General features: G+C 34.7%; 1 protein-coding gene across 1 annotated transcript; it reads left to right on the forward strand.

Annotated features, from left to right (window-relative positions):
* Positions 1-747: 747 nt before the first annotated feature.
* LOC112917500 (NKG2-A/NKG2-B type II integral membrane protein-like) lies at positions 748-17,115 on the forward strand. The gene is made up of 5 exons (XM_025995553.2): positions 748-934; positions 1,318-1,413; positions 2,483-2,634; positions 13,892-13,991; positions 16,970-17,115. The coding sequence occupies exons 1-5, from the start codon at positions 748-750 to the stop codon at positions 17,113-17,115; spliced, it is 681 nt and encodes a 226-aa protein (XP_025851338.2).
* The last annotated feature ends 268 nt before the right edge of the window (positions 17,116-17,383 follow it).

The raw sequence follows: 17,383 nt of genomic DNA on the forward strand, positions 1-17,383 counted from the left end.
GTCTTTGCTATCAAATCAATGTCAATTTCTGGTGTTAAATAAGTACTTTAAAAAATATTTATTGTTTGTTTGTTTGCAATATGGTTCAGGTTTAAGAAGTTTACGTGTTGTGACATTTTTCAAAATATAAAATCTTTCTTTTAAAATTCAATGATTTCTCATAACTCAACTATTATTCAAAGTAAAAATTCACTTGATAGCACTGAATTAGACTTTAGTAAAGAAATATAAGTCCCAAATGAAAGTCATTTGCTACAGGAAATTCCTACTTGTGCTAAAACTAGTATTCCTCAATCTTAGAGCACTCAATTTTTAACCAGTATGGATTTAAAAATTGTCCAAAAAGTTGGTATAGCATTTTTTTCTGATACAGCATTTTAATTTTAATCCAGTTGTTCTACTACCATTGAAGTGTTTCTGTGCAATCTGACCTTATATTATAAGGACAATATTATTCCTGAATTGCTTTCTTCTTGACAACTTTATTGTTTTACATTTTTCAGTCAATACTGTTGTGTCAAACATAGAATGTCATTGTAGAGATACTTATTCTATCATAAAACAGTTCTTCAAAGCTGTAAGGAAATTAGTACCAGATTTTACAATGTTCAACTGCAAATGAACTCACTCACCCTACGCTCCACCCAGTGTGACTGTCCTAGCAGTCTTGTCACTACATATACTCTTCATCAAGTCCTTCAGTTCAGTTCCACTCAGCACTGTGCCTGCCACTACTCACCTGAAGAGATGAATAACCAAGGGGTTACCTATGCAGAACTTAATATCATGAAAAACTCAAAAAGACAGCAAATGAAAGCTAAGGGCACTAAGTGTTCCACTTCAGTAACTGAGCAGGAAATAACCTATGCAGAATTAAATTTTCAAAATGCTTCTCAGGATCTTCAAGGGGATGGCAAGAACTACCACTGCAAAGGTAAAACATTCACTACACACACAGTATAACTGTTCTAGGATGTACTCTTGGGGTGCAGGGGCATAGGTGAACAAGTAGGGAATGATCTATATTTTTCATTTGTGAGGATCAGAATGTGGAGTGGGAATATGGTACTATAATTGAAACTGAGGACTAACTGTGTTCAGGAATTGTAATTTGTGGTCTTTATCACATCTCATGGGGTAATATATATACTGCAACTGCAACAGTATATTCTGAGAGAAGATTACAATGGTTGATACAGTTTGGGGGCCATGTTTTTATATGTGACTCCTTGTGCATCATTGGTTCTCTTGCATGTAAATTTCCTAAATGATTATTTCCATCCATCCTTTCTCTGTGTTTTCATTTCTCTTCCTAATATTTACCATTATGTCCAGAGAAGCTCATTGCTGGGATCCTGGGAATCATCTGCCTTGTCTTGATGTCCACTGTGGTCACAATAGCTGGTATTCTCTGTAAGTGTTTGAATGACTACAAAGGAATTTTTCACTTTAATGATCATCATCAGTACCCATTATACCTTGAAATATTGCATAACATTATTGAATTGTATTATCTCATTTTAATGCCCATATGCTAAGTGTGGAATGGTTATTTTGGATTTGTCACATTAGAAATAACAATAATGTAAAGATTATTATGAATATGTTCAGACTTCACACCTCAACAAGTTATAGAAGAGGCCTTATTGAGATACACAAATTAATTCTTGAGATTAGTTAAATCAAATACTGTAGGAAGTGGTGAGGTTTGTTCTTCAGGCTTGAAATACTTTTTCCCATGTGTTCATCATTTTATTAGCTTTTAACTGGTAAGATCAATTTTATTACAGAGTTTTCTCATCCTAAACAATACACTAAATTTCAAGCTAAGAAACTCGAATCATATGATTTATTTAGTTTAATATTAAGTTTTAAGAGGATTGCTTTAATTTTTCTAGCTACTAAAGGACTGAAGCAAAATAAGACATATCTGGAAACAAGGAACCAGAGAGGTACAACATCATTTTCAAAATTCTGTTGTTAGTATAATTTCTATTTTATCTCTATCTTAGCCTAGGAAAAGATGACAATGGATTATTTATGGAAAAATAAATTAGAAAATCATGTAATAAACTCAGAAATAATGATTATAGGAGGGTATTACTTTTAATGGAACAATCTGAATAAATACTCATTTAAATCTCCATATCCATTGTTACCTTAATTTCACTCCTGCTATAACATGGTAAGAAATGAATCGTTTTACTATTTTTAAATAGTAATTTTATTCAGTAAACTCTCAGGTCACGTAGAAATGGATATTTTTGTTTGTTTGCTTTATATGAACATATACATTAGGGAATGCTAGACTGGCCATTCTTTGCTGAGTGTATGAGCCAATTTTGTTCTATTTATAGCATCCTGTGAGCATGTATGGGTATGTTATGCACACATATGTGTATACATATGTAAGTATGTAACTTAATTTGAATTTCTTAATATTCAAACTTCTTTTGGAGGATGTTTTATAATCTTTATTTAGTTTATCACTGTGGTCATTGTCCAAAAGAGTGGTTTACATATTCCAACAATTGCTATTACATTAGCACTGAAAGAAAACCATGGACTGAGAGTCTGTTGTCCTGTGCTTCTAACAACTCTAACCTGCTCTGCATAGATGATGAAGAGGACATGGTAAGATTTCAAATGTTTCCAGATTTTATTAAAAACTTAAAAGTTAATATTATATTTAATTTAATTTAATAATTTAATTTAATTAATAATTATATGAGGATTATTTTCCTCTAAGCATTAGTATGAAATTACATGGTCACATATATGTATATATTTCAGTATATGAAATTATCCCTATATTTCTCTAGTTTATTGTGTAAATACACATTATACAAAATAGTCCCTTGTTCTAAAACTCAGTAGCCTCAAAAAAACTTAATATAATAAGTTCTGGTGATTCTATAACACCATTTTTCCGGGCTGTGAATCATTAGGATATTCTCTTTTGTGAAATGAGAAGTGCTTGAATATGTCTCTTGCCCATTTCTATGAGATGGTGTCTTCTTTTCCCTTCTTAGACGTCCTTCTTCTAGGGGCGCCTCTGTGGCTCAGTTGGTTAAGTGTTTGCCTTTCTTTGGCTCAGGTCATGATCTTAGGATCCTGGGATACAGCCCCTCATTGGGCTCCCTGCTCCACAGTGAGTCTGCTTCTCCCTCTCCTACTCCCCATACTTGTGCTCTCTCTGTGTCAAATAAATGAAACCTTAAAAAAAAGTTCCTGTAATATTTTAGATAGGAGCTCTTTTCTGAGTTTATAAGATGCAAATAGGTTTTTGACTCTGTGACTTGCATTTTTACTCTGAAATTGGGGTCTTTTAATGACAAAAATTTATTAATGTTACTCTGATCCAATTTATCATTTTGGATTTTGTAGTTACTTTGGACTGATTTCAGAAGTCAGTCAACAGACATGAATATAATTTCCTATGTTACTCTCCAGGATTTATCTATCTTTCTTTATTTCTTTATTTTTTAACTCTTAAATAGGGTTCATGACCTATTGGGAATTTATTTTTTGTGATGCTGTGAGATAAAATAAAAGGTTACACTTTTCTACATCATGACCTAATTTGTGGAGTATAATTTATAGCAAAGTAGATATTTTCTTCATAAATAACTTTACATATATATAAACCTGCATATATGTCCATATATGATCTAATCTGCTTTATATAAATAATATAGATACTAGATATCCTTAGATAATTATATATACATATATCACAGTCTATACAGTCTATCACAACCCACAGTCTTTCACAACCCACAGCATTTTGATTTAAATATAGAGCCGTACCTTCCTTTACATTCCTTTACTGTGCTCTATTTATAATTTTCCTAAATATTTCTCTACTTATATTGAGAGTCACATGGATGTTATAATTTTGCTTCAAATAGCAAACAATTTAGAAAATACAAGAGGTGAAGGAAAGAAAGTCCATTAGACCTAAGGATAGTTTTATTCTGTCTTTTGTTCCTTTTCCTGATGATCCTAGATTCCTTCCATTATCATTCAATTCCTGTTTAGATAATTCCCTTAGCAGCTCTTTCAGAGTAGGACTGGAGTGACACATTTTCTTAGTTTTCTTTTATCAGAGAATGTCTTGATTTCCCCTACATTCCTAAGTGATATTTTTGCTGAATAGTCAATTGTTTTCATTTGAAATACTGCACATAGCATCTAAAATTTTTCTGTCCTTCTAGCATGACTTTTTTCTGTTATTTTGACTGGAGACAAAAAACATTTTGGGAACTTTTTCTGTACCTACAGGTGCCTTTGGGTTGCCAGCCTCTCTGGCACCAGTCTGGAACATATGAGGTAAAGAGAAGTTCCAGGGTGCTCACCACCATGTCATTCTTTGCATCTGGAGTGCCCAGTTCTGTCAGCTTTCTCATCACTTGTCTAAATCTTCTCATGTTGTCATATATATATATGCTATCCAGGGGGTTTAGCTCTATTTGATGGAAGGAATAGTGAAAAACTTATCTTCTCTATCTTTCCAGAACAGGAAGTCTGATTTGTAGTGGTCTTAATATGAATGTTCCTAAGACTGACAGTGTTGAGTATCTGTTCCCGTACTCATTAGCCATCCATTTATGTCTTTTTGATGAAGTCAACTACTAAAATATTTTGATCATATATTTAATTTTTATTATTGTATTTTGAGAATTCTTTATGTATCCTTGCAGCAAGGCTTTTTTATTAGATGTATGATTTGTAAGTATTTTCTCTGAAGTCTATGATTTATCTTTCTTTTCTCTTCAAAGAGAAAATTATCCTGATGGACTACACTTGATCAGTTTGTTCTTTTATGGATCATGTTTTTAGTATTCTAAGAAATCTTTGTCCCTCTTTAAGTGGTGTGTTTTTTCCTAATACATCTCCTTGAAATTGCATAGTTTACATTCATGTATGAGCAATTTTTAACATTTTTATAGTATAATGTATATAAACATTAATATGATTTGATACTGAATTGTTTCAACAACCATTTGTTTTTTTTTTTCCTCTTTCAAGTTTTCATTTTAGTTACAGTTAGTTAACATACAGTACAATATTAGTTTCAGGTATAGAATTTAGTGATTCATCACTTACATATAACACCCAGTGCCCATCCACAACATTTGTTGAAAAAGATTATACTTCTTCCACTGACTGACATTGCATCTTTGTTGAAATCTCCATCCCATGTATATGCATATATAAATTTGTACTCTCCAATCTGTTTCATTAATCTTGTTATGTATTTTTATGTCAATTTCACACTTTAAAAACCATTATTTTTGTAAACAGTACGTTCATAACAGTTCTTTTTTCAGTTATTGTATCTATTTTAGAACTTTGCCTAGATGTTCCTTGTTTATTTCTATCTTTCTAAATTTTATTTTTAAATTAAGAATGGATATTAGTTTTTTCAGTTGCCTCTGCACCAGAGAAATCACATGATTTGATCTTCTTTGCTCTGTTCATGTGATGGATTAAGATTATGGAATTTCAAATGGAAATCCATCCAACATGGTATTGCTTCAATAAATCTACTTATGTCATAGTCCTTTATTTTACATATTGTCCAAGTCTATTTTTTATTGCCACTAACATGTAATTTCCTTTTTAAAAAGTATTTCCATCAAAATGCATATAACACATATTTTTTTAGCAACTTTTTTCTTCCCTACAAGGATTTCTTTTTGGTATTTGATCAGCATTACATTTTCTTCATTCATAAGCATCTAAACATTCTGTAAATGATTGTAAAAAGTATTCTGCTTTGCAGATAAAATTGTGCTAGAAGTTGTAAGACACTTCTGATATTCTTTTTTCCTTTGGTTTTGGTTTTCACAAGTTGTATTTGGTAGGATTTTTCCAATTTTATGTATAGTTTTAAATATGTTTGCATATTTTCATAATATTCTCTTATGATAGTTTTACTGTGGCATAATGTACATACAGATGGATGCATACTTAATGCATGTCAACAGATGGCTGAATTTTCAAGTCTCATCATCACACAGAATAAGAAAATTAATTTTACCAGCACTGCAAAATGCCTCTTCGTGTCCTCACCTCTGTTTACCAATCATTTATATAAATAGAATCATACAATATGCATACTTCATTTTTTACTCTTTCAAGTGAAGCTACGCTTGTGCAATTCATTAATATAGTTGCATGAAGCTGTAATTTGTCCATACTCCTTACTCTTCTACTGTCTGATTCTACTACAGTGTATTCATCCATTCTATTGCTGATGATTTTGGATATATTTGGGCATTGATTCATATGGGGCTTGCATGAGTTAACTATTGATTCTTCACAATCAGCTTTCACCTAAATATATGTTTATCATTTCTACCTTCTATATCTTTAATTGGCTCTTCTCTGTAAAGTTTCTTTTTTTTTAATTTATGATAGTCACACACAGAGAGAGAGAGAGAGGCAGAGGCACAGGCAGAGGGAGAAGCAGGCTCCATGCACCAGGAGCCCGACGTGGGACTCGAACCCGGGTCTCCAGGATCGCGCCCTGGGCCAAAGGCAGGGGCTAAACTGCTGCGCCACCCAGGGATCCCTCTGTAAAGTTTCTTAAGAAGAAAGCTACTCAGGTCATGCATACATAATATTCTTCCTTTTGAGTAACAGTGACGAAACATGAATTGTCTCTAAACACCACTTTGGTTCCATGTTAAGAATTTTAATTCTCAATTTAGTATCATCTAATACAAGGCATTTTATTCTCAATTTTATTCTCAATTTAGTATCATCTAATACAAGGCATTTTCACAGATTTCATGTTTGAACTGTAAATTTTTCAATGTTGGGTCATCTTTTACATGTTTGGAAATTCCTTAAATTTCTTTCTGTTGTTCCTTTGTCTTCAGAGAATATATTTTTATTATTTCCATCCTTTAAATATTTGATCCTTATATATAACCTTAACCACTTTCAATATATGTCAGTTATGTTGAGATGGTTCCTAGTGCTTTGACAGTCTTCCATAGGTCTCCTGATTCTGTGACTAGCTAACTATTCTCTCACTCACTGATGGAAAAGCTCTGAAGTCTCCAACTATGCTCATTGCATTGTTTATTTAACCTTCCACATCTGTCAGTTTATATTTCATGTGTTTGAGGGTTCTGTTGTTAGGTGAATAATACATGTTTATAATTACTTTATATTCCTCTTATATTGACAACCTTAATAGGTTGAAGTGTTTCTTTTAATTTCTAATACTTCTTGTTTTAACAGCTACTTTTTTATTAGAATAATCATTTCTGCTCACTTATGGAGTTAATGTTTGTAGAGTCGATCTTTTGCAATCCTTTTACTTACACCTATTTGTGCATTTGAGTCTAACGTGTGTGTGTTATAGAGAACATATAGATGAATCATAATCTTTCATTCAGGATGGCAATTTCTATCTTTGATTACAATAATTATTTAATCCATATGAATGTCATTGTTGGGGTAATTGGATTTAGGTCTACCATTTTCCTATTTATTTTTATGTCTTGGTTTCTCTTCCACCCTACCTCACATATTTTATATTAAATATATTTTAGTATTCCATTTTAATTCCACTATTATGTCTTGGCTATATTCTTAAGCTATTTCCTTAGTAGGATCTATTGGCCTTACAAATATATTCAATATATCCCTTTTTTTTAATTGAGAAGAAATTGACATATGACTTCGTATAAATTTAAAGTATACAATGTGCTCATTTGATATATTTATGTCTCTTTTTTTAAACTTAAAGAATTCACTTTAGCATTTCTGTAGGCCAGGTCTAATAGTTAAAATGTCTTCTGACACATGATTTAACAGACCAGCACTGGAGTCATACTGCTGCTCTCCTCTGGCTGCCATCTCGGATAGAGTTGACACTTTGACACATCATCCTGTGGCATGTTGAGAAAGTCTTTATCTCTTCTTCAATTCTGAATCAGATATTCTTGGTTGACAGGTCATTTTCTCTTTGATCACATTAAACGTATCATCCCACTCTCTCCTGTATTGACCTGGGAAGAAGTTCTTGCTGAGAGAATCCTTTTTGGTGTCTGGTGTGGCATGTTGACCTCAGAGCCCTTAAAGCAGTATTGGAACTGATTATCCAGGTTCAGGCACAGATGGAACTACCACAATGATTGCATGTTGGTGTACAGGTTCATTTGCTAAGGCTGTGGCACTAGTGTCTAGCATGGAGGCATGTGCAGGCATTCCGTGGAAATTGTATTTGGGTCTCAGGGGCTCACCACTGTGACTCTGGCTGGCTAGAAGAATGTAGTAATGACATGGGCTCTGTGATAAAAAGGTTCAGTGGGGGCTTAGGCCCAGGGAGCAAGGTATAGAATAAAGATGGTGTTTCAAAGTTTCAACTCTGCCCCAAGTAGCAATCACAAGAAAGCAGCAGCATGATCCAGTGGTAGTTTGTTCAAGCCATGTGTCAAGACCCAGGAGCTGGGCACAGAGCTCTAGGAGCCAACACCAAGTGACAGTTCATGCTATGACGTGGGAGCTGAAAGTATGTCTTGTGATGCAATACTATATTACCAGCAATGAGGACTCAGAGCACTGCTACGGAACCTATGAGAAGGGGTTCAAGGAGTGGCCCTAGCATTGATGGGTCAGACGCTTGAACTGTCATAGGTGGAGGAAAGATTCCAGGCAGCAACAAACTAGTGTTAGCAATGGCAGTTCAGAGTCCACGCCTGGGAGTGGGGTTCAAGCAATAGAAGCACCTTTTACAGTGAAGACCCAGAGTCAGGACAAAGAACCCAGTAGATGGGACTCAGGGCAGCAGCAGCATGCACCCCTAATGGCAACCAAGGCATGTCTTAGGATGTGGGGGCAGGGCTCAAGTCAGTAGAGACCGCCGAGTAATGTTGAGACAAAGCCCCAACCTGGGACTAGGAGTAGACAAAAATCAGAGGCAGTCCTAATCTTGTATATGGGGGTGGGGGGTGGGGTGGTTTTGCAATGGTGCCAAATCCCTAAAAGCAGCAATTGGGGCCCCTGAAGACCAGTCTCCCCATAGCAACAGCTTCCACTCTGGGAGTAGTTGCAGGGTAGAGGGGGCACTCTGTTCTGCTCCATCACGTGGAGTCACCATCAGTGGGCCAACTCTGTTGCAAAAACTACAGAGGTCCACAGGGTAAAGCTTGCTGAGTTCTCCTGTTCCACTTCTCTCCATGTGGTGACTCCCTCTGAGGAGATTCCTCAAAGTGCAAAGCAGCTCTCAATGGAGGGTTGAGTCATGCTGGTAAAATGATTTCCTTACTTGCCATTTGGCAATCCTGGATTTTTGAGCTCCAGGTTTTGATACTTCTTTGTTTTGTTTTGTTTTTTCTTTTTAAAAATTTTTCATTTAAATTCAATTTAATTAACATATAGTATTATTAGTGTCAGAGGATGAATCCAGTGATTCATTAGTTGCATATAGCACCCAGTTCTCATTATTTCATGTGCCCTCCTTTGTGCCCATCACCCAGTTACCCTATACCCCCCCACCTCCCCTCAAGCAATCCTCAATCTGTTTCCATAGTTGAGAGTCATTATGGTTTCCCTCTATCCCTGTTTTTGTCTTCTTACATTTTTCCTTCCCTTCATCTATATTCATCTGTTTTGTTTCTTAAATTCCACATTTGAGTGAAATCATATGGTATTTGTCTTTCTCTGACTGACTTATTTCACTTAGCATAATACCCTCTAGTTCCATTCATGTCATTGCAAATAGTAAGATTTCATTCTTTTTGATGGCTGTGTGATATTCTAGCCATCTGGGCTCTTTCCATTGTTTGGCTATTGTGCTATAAAGATTGCTGCTATGAATATGGAGTACATGTGCCTCTTAGAATCACTATGTTTGTAACATTTGGATAAATACCAGTTTATTGCATTGCTGGGTCATAGGGTAGCTCTATTTTTAACTTTTTGAGGAACCTCCATACTGTTTTCTGGGATGACTGTACCAGTTTGCATTTTCATTAACAGTGTAAGAAGGTTTCCCTTTCTCTGCATCTTTGCCATCATTTCTTGTTTTCTGTTGTTAATGTTAGCTATTCTGATCAGTGTGAGGTGTTCTCTCATTGTGGTTTTGATTTGCATTTCCCTAATGACAATTGATGTGGAGCTTTTGTTCATGGATCTTTTGGCCATTTGTATGTCTTCTTTGGAGAAATGTCTATTCGTGTCTTTTCCCCTTTCTTGACTGGATTTTTTTGGTTTTGGGTGTTGAGTATGATAAGTTCTTTTTAGATTTTGGATACTGATGATTCTTTGTTATCCAGAGCATTCCTTGAACCGTTTCTAGTTTGAAGTTTTTAGTTTTTCTTTTTACTATTTTTTGCTAGGTTGATGACCATTGGGACCTCCTAGCCTCCCATCTTGCTGATGGCACTCTTCACATATATACAATGAACTGGTCACCATAAAGTTCAAATGAATTCTGACTAAATTCTGTAAATAAATTATCACTAACATATCTCTTTTCCTCCCCTATTACAGATATGCCTATAGAAATTTTATAAAAATTTGCATCATATCATTTTGCTTTGATGAAAGGCCTATGCTAGTGCCAATTTTTGCTGAATGACAGAAATCTGAAGGGGATTTTTGCTTTTATGTGAAAAAAAAGGTGAAAATAGTGTTCAGTGTTAGTTTTGCTGTTATAGAGACAGTACATGTGCCAAGCAGTGGGAATGACCTTCAAGTTCCTCAGAAACTACACTTAGCATCTTGATATCAAGGGTAGGTTTCAACTGTATTTTGGAAGATCTGTGCTTCAAGATCTCAATTTATTTTGTGCATCCATTAGCGAGTACATCCATTAGCAATATGTATTTTAAGGCATCAGAAAAGTCTAGGAGAGATTCTTTTTAGGACCATGGAATGCTCAACAAATTTTCCATGGAAATTAATCATAATTGCTTCTTCAATTTACACCATTTCAGCTTAGGAAAAGTTTCATAGGAACACTATTTTCAGAAGAGTGGAAAACCTGTATTTCTATTTTTAAAGATTTTATTTATTTATTTGGCACAGAGAGATAGAGCACAGCAGGCAGATGGAGAGGCAGAAGTAGGCTCCCTGCCAAGCAAGGAGCCCAACACAGGGCTCTCAATTTCAGAACACTGGGATCATAACCTGAACTAAAGGCAGATACTTAACTAGCTGATCTACACAGGTGCCACTGAAATCTGTACTTCTTACAAAGTTGTACTGAAGCCAGATGGCACTGGTTTCTGAATACCAATTATGTATATCTTCTACATCTATGTTCATGATTTCACACTGGTGACATGAAATGAACCATTACTGGTGAAATTGCACCCCCAAAATTAACAAATGCTTTAAAAAATGTTTTCTTTCCCCTCCATGTGCCATATAACAGCACAAGATTGTATTCATATTTGGTATAGGTCCAATCATATGGTATTGTATTGGTGACTTTAAACAATCATATCTGTACAAGCAATTGCAAGAGGAAAGTATGCATACAGATTTTTAAATTCACTGACATATTTAACCATTAATGCTATTCTTTATTCATTCTTGTAGATTTGTATTATAATTTAGTGACCTATAATATTAGCTTGAAGAATATTTTTGGAGAGCAGGTCCATAAAGAAGAAATTCTCTTAGGTTTTGTGTCTGTCATGGAGTCCTTGTAGATCTTCTTTCTTGTCAGACTGTTTTACAGAGTTTATACTTCTTTGAGAGGACTTGTGTGTGTGTGTGTGTGTGTGTGTGTGTGTGGTGAACAGGTTTGTGTTTTCTTTCTTTCTTTTGTTCTTTCTTTCTTTCTTTTTTTTTTTTTTTTTTTTTTTGTATTTTCAGCTCTGACCCTCCCTATCTTTTTATTCTTCATTGTTTCTGGTGAGAGCATATATATTAATCATATTTTATTTTCCTAAATATAATGGCCAGTTTTTCTCTCCCTGCTGTCAAGATCACTTCTTTTTGTTTGCCTTTATTTTATATTTTAAGTTCTGGCAACCAAGCCACATAATATAAAATTTACCATATTCACATTACCTATGCTTAAAAAAAGGTTTTCTAGAGCACCTTTAGGTTTATAGCAAAAGTAAGACAAGACAAAGAGATTTCCTGTATTCCCCTACTGCAGATATCTATGCACCTGTAGGGCATAGACTCTTTCACTGTCAATATTCCTCAGTGGCGTGGTTCATCTGATAAACCTATATTGACGCATTTTTATCAACCAGAGTCTATAATGTACTATCAGGTTTACTCTTGATGTTGTGCATTGAATGAGTTTGGAGAAATATGTAATGACATGTATCAACCTTTAAGGAATTATGCAGAATAGTTTCAGTGCCTTGAAAATCCTCTGTGCTCCACCTATACATCCTTTCTTCCCCACTAAACTTTGTCAACCACTGATCTTTTCACTGTCTCTATAGCTTTTTCTCCAGACTGTCATACAGTGGGAATCATACTTATCTCACATCTTACATCTAACTATATCATGCATCTTCAACAACTTTAAGCACACAGTTTAGACTGCTAGCTATAGTAATACAGTAATTCCCCTCCCCCACATCCCCTCAACCCTTAAGAATCACCATTTACTTCTGGATCTATCAGTTTCACTACTGATGTGAATGTGTATTCCTAGTGTGTGTGTGTGTGTGTGTGTGTGTGTGTGTGTGTGTGTGGCTTATTTCTATAACCATATTGCTTGAGACTCTCATCCATGCTGAAGCATGTGATAGAATTTCTTTCCTTTTCAAGGCTGAGTAATATTGCATTGCTTTGTGTATACTATGTTTTCTTGATCCATTCATCTATCAGTAGACATTTGGGCTGCTTCTACCACTTGGCTGTTGTGAATAATGCTGCAGTGAGCATGGGTGTACAGATATCTCTTTGAAATCTTGTTCTCAATTATTTTATGTATTTTCCTATATGTCGGAGTGCTGATTCATAATATTATTCTATATGTGGATCCCTGGGTGGCTCAGCGGTTGAGCAACTGCCTTCGGCCCAGGGCGTGATCCTGGAGTCCCAGAATTGAGTCCCATGTTGGGCTTCCTGCAGGGAGCCTGCTTCTCCCTCTGCTTCTGTCTCTGCTTCTCTCTCTGTGTGTCTCTCATGAATGAATAAATAAAAATCTTTAAAAAAATAATATTATTATTATTTTAGTTTTAGTTTTCTGAAGAAGCTCCATAATGTTTTTCATATTGGCAGTCCAGTTTACATTCCCAACAGCAGTGTACAAGAGTCCTCTTTTTCTACCTTCTCAACGACACTTTTTTTTTTATAATATCCATCCTAAGGTATATGAAGTGATATTTCATTGAGGTTTTGACTTGTAATTCTCTGATCATTGGTGATAATTAGCATATTTTCATATGGTTTTTGATGATTTATAAATTTCCTTTGGAAAAAAAATTTTAACTTAAATTTTTAATTAACTGCCCATTTTTTAACTGGGTTATTTGGTTTTTATTGTTGTTACTGATTCATGGGATTCCTTATATATTTTGGATATGAATCCTTTGTCTGATATATGATTTGCAAGTGTTTTTCCCATTTTGTCTTTTCATTCTGTTGATTGATCCTTTTGATGCACAGAAATATTTTAGTTTGATGTTAGCTTATTTGTCTGGAGTGGACTCTTCCTTTGTGGTCTGTGCTTTTGATGTCATATCCAAGAATTCATTGCCAAATACAATGTTGTTTATTTTTCCCATGGTCTTTTCAAGGAGTTTCATAATTTTACATTGTATGTTTAGGTCTTCAGTCCATTTGGAGTTAATATTAATATATGATGTAAATATAAGCATCCAGCTTCACTTTTTGCGTGTGGATAGTTTCCCATCATAAATTGTAAAAATACTGTCCTTTCCCTATTTAGTGGTGCTATGTCTTGCTGATGTCACCTCCTCTCCGGTCTGAAATAGTGTCCATGGTAGAGGTGGATTGTGTGGTGGATACGTGGTCTAAGGCTGATGGAGGTGGAAAATTTATCACCCATTCTCTGATTTTCATACAGACTTAAGTCACCTCTTAATTCACCCTGTTCCCTCAATAGTATTTCTTTGTGTTCTTACGTGATCTTCAGTCATTTCAGTATGATGTCCTGAGATGTGGATTTCTATGTGCACATTCTCTTAGTTTGCTAAATTGCTGGGGTCTATAAATATTTTTAAAATATATTTAGAAATTATTCATACATTGTGATGTAAGATTGATTCTCTGGTTTATTTTGCCTCTCTTGTCCTTCTCAGGTTGAACTTAGAACTATGTTAGTTTTACTGATATTGTTTTGAAGGTTTCTAAACCCTATTAGTGATTCTTTCTCATCCTGTGGGATGAATACTCTTACTCCTTTTTTCAATTTCATCAATTATTTTCTCTGCCTCTCAAGTTTTCTGCAGAGTTAATTTATTGAAGTTTTCATTTTAGATATGTATTTATAAAGCAAGAATATCTCTGTGGTCTATTCATTTTTTTTCTCTATTGATAAATCCTACTTGCTAAGTTGTTGCCATCGTATTTTCATCCAATTATTTGAACTAAGTTTTTAGATTTACATATATACATAAATATAACTTCAAAGTACTTTTTTCTAATAATGTAAATCTTATCTGCATAAAAGTTCCTATTGATCTGTTTTATGCCTTCTAATATGGAAGACATTTTCCAGTTTCTTTTCATTTCTTTTGGAGATGTTCTTGATAATATTGTTTAATAAACATGTATTTTCTTTCATATTTCATAGATTTATTATTTTTTTGTAAGTTGTGTAAACTTTACTGCAGAATCTTATCCTATGAAGTTGACTTTTTGATATTTTTGTTTAGTTTTCCAAAATCTTATTATTTTATTTTTATTTTTTGCCTATTTTACTGGGTATGATCCTTGTGATCCTTGTGATCCTTGTAGCTTAGATGTCAACCATTTAATATTTTTAAAAGTCTATATTCAAATACTGCAAGTCAGTAGGGCTTCCACCATCTGCCATGTGATGTCTGTGCTTGTGTGTGTGTTTGTATGTATGTGGGAGTGTGGTAGGGAAGTGATCATAATATTACTAGCAGTTCTCAAATTTCCTTCATCTTTTACTTTCTGCTAAGTTCACCTTGGTCTCCTCCCCTGTGTGCATAATTTTTTCCATCTGCCAAGAGTGTGTAGAGGGCTCATGTCAACTCTTCTGTTGTACTTTCCCATACAGTATCTTCCCATTATATTTATGGGAATCAGAGCACTTGGAACAAAGACCACAAACTCTGACTAGTAAAAATATGGGTTTTCCTTATCATGACTGAGTAATATTAGCACTTTGGGCTGAAAAATCAACTAATTAAGTTTGTCTCTGTGGCACCAGCAGCATTGCTTTTTGCAGCCAGCTTTTCCAATTGTGAAGACTACTGTTCTTCTTGGTAACTGATCTGGGATGACAGGTAAGGAGGTATTGGAGCTGCCCTAATACACAGGAAAATTACAAGGTTCTTCTTTTTACTTGAATACCTAGGATTTTTTCCAAAGAATATTTCACAAAGGACTTTTAACCTTTTGTCACCTACCAGAGCCCAAAATTGTTGCTTTTGTCAGTTTCTCCTCTTACTTAGTCCTATGAAGACACTCGTACAATGTGTCCAGTGTGATATATTATATTATAATTAGACAGATACTATAATGTAAGAAAGAATTTATTTGTTACTACAAAATTCAAATGAATGTAAAAACTTCTATTTGATTTATCATAAAATCTGTTTTCTCATAGTATTGGTTGAGCTTCTTTACTCATTCTTCATGGATTAGAATCTCCCCGATAATCAGTAATAATTCATCTGTGTGGTCAAAAAGCTTCACTTTCTTCTCCAAAGTGTAAGTTTCCTGAGAATGTTTACATTTTATGACTTCAAAGAACTATCTTACAAGGAAAAACATTAATGTGAAAAATTATATAAACACAAATGTTGCAGTGTTTTCATAGAAAATGATAAAGGAAACATTTAGATTTTGATCTATAACTATTAGGCAATAAACAAATAAATTGTTTATTCATAAATATTATGGTGTATACTACTAAGATTAATGAGACATAATTCTCTGTATTTCAGATTGTCATTATCTTCAGAAAGTGATGGGAATTGTCCATATTTCAACTTTGACACAAACAAAACTTCTCATGAAGACTGCTTAGACTTAAAACCATATATTTGTAAACACCAGGCATTAGTTACCTAAATTTGGTATAATGCTATCTCACAATCTAAAGAACATTATCTCTCATTTCTTCAAAAGCCATACAATTGTTTTCTCAGAATTTTTTAAAGATGTTATTTTTCAGAGCAATTTTAGATTCACAACAAAATTAAGAGGAAGGTACAGAGATTAACTCTATTGCCCCTATCCACACATGTGATGACCTCTCCAATTATCATCATCCCTCACTAGAATGATCCATTTGTTACCCAGGATGAATCTGTAGTGGTGCATCATAATCACCCAACGTCAAAAGTGTACCTGAGGTTTCACCCTTGGTGTTGATGTTATACTAACATAAAAGTATATATACTCAGGTACATACTACATATTTCTTAAGCCTTTGCTATTGATTAAGATGAATTACACTTAAATTAAAATTTAAAATATCAAGTACTCTTTTTATAAATTCCTCAATAAAAAGAACCATTCTACTAAAATTTCAAATTAATTGATTTTTCCTAGCCCTTAAAGGAGATGCAAATAAGAGTTGAACAGCCCAGGGTGTCAAGGTTATCAGTCAGAGTTGAATCAGGACACAGACACCAAGAGAAGTTTGAGTAAACAATTATTTATTTGTAAGGGAAAGCCTACTAAAAGGAAAGGCTACTAAGATAAAAATGTAAGAACACCTTAGGGTTAAAAGAGAGTTCCCAAAAGACAGATTGCCAAGAAGCTAGATCTACTCTCTGAAGCCACTGGGATTTAAATGTCATTGAAGACAACGTGCCTCCACAGCTTCATGGCAGACGTGCTCACAGAATTGGCCTGGAACAGAGCAGCTCCACAGTCCACAGGGTTGAAGCTGGTGAGGATGGATTTCAGGCTGTGACTGGCAAGCAGGAAGAACCCCTGCCAGTTTGTTAAGAGGCATAGAACAAACAGCAGGAACTATGACTGGTACAGGACACAAAAATTTGCCGGAGGCTGAATACACTGCACTTCCTGCATCCATGCAGCTGGCAACCAAGCCATCATGGCCAAACACCCTGATAAAGCATGAAAGCAGAAAAAGAGCCCTCTCTGCTTCAGTGTGTCTCCATTACCTCTTACTGACAAAACCCAACTTCAGATGAGCTGACAAGAGAAAGAAAGTGTACAGCACCTAGCTCCATTTTCTGAGAATAAGGCAGTA

Source organism: Vulpes vulpes, chromosome 8, assembly GCF_048418805.1.
Source record: "Vulpes vulpes isolate BD-2025 chromosome 8, VulVul3, whole genome shotgun sequence".
Taxonomy (NCBI): domain Eukaryota; kingdom Metazoa; phylum Chordata; class Mammalia; order Carnivora; family Canidae; genus Vulpes; species Vulpes vulpes.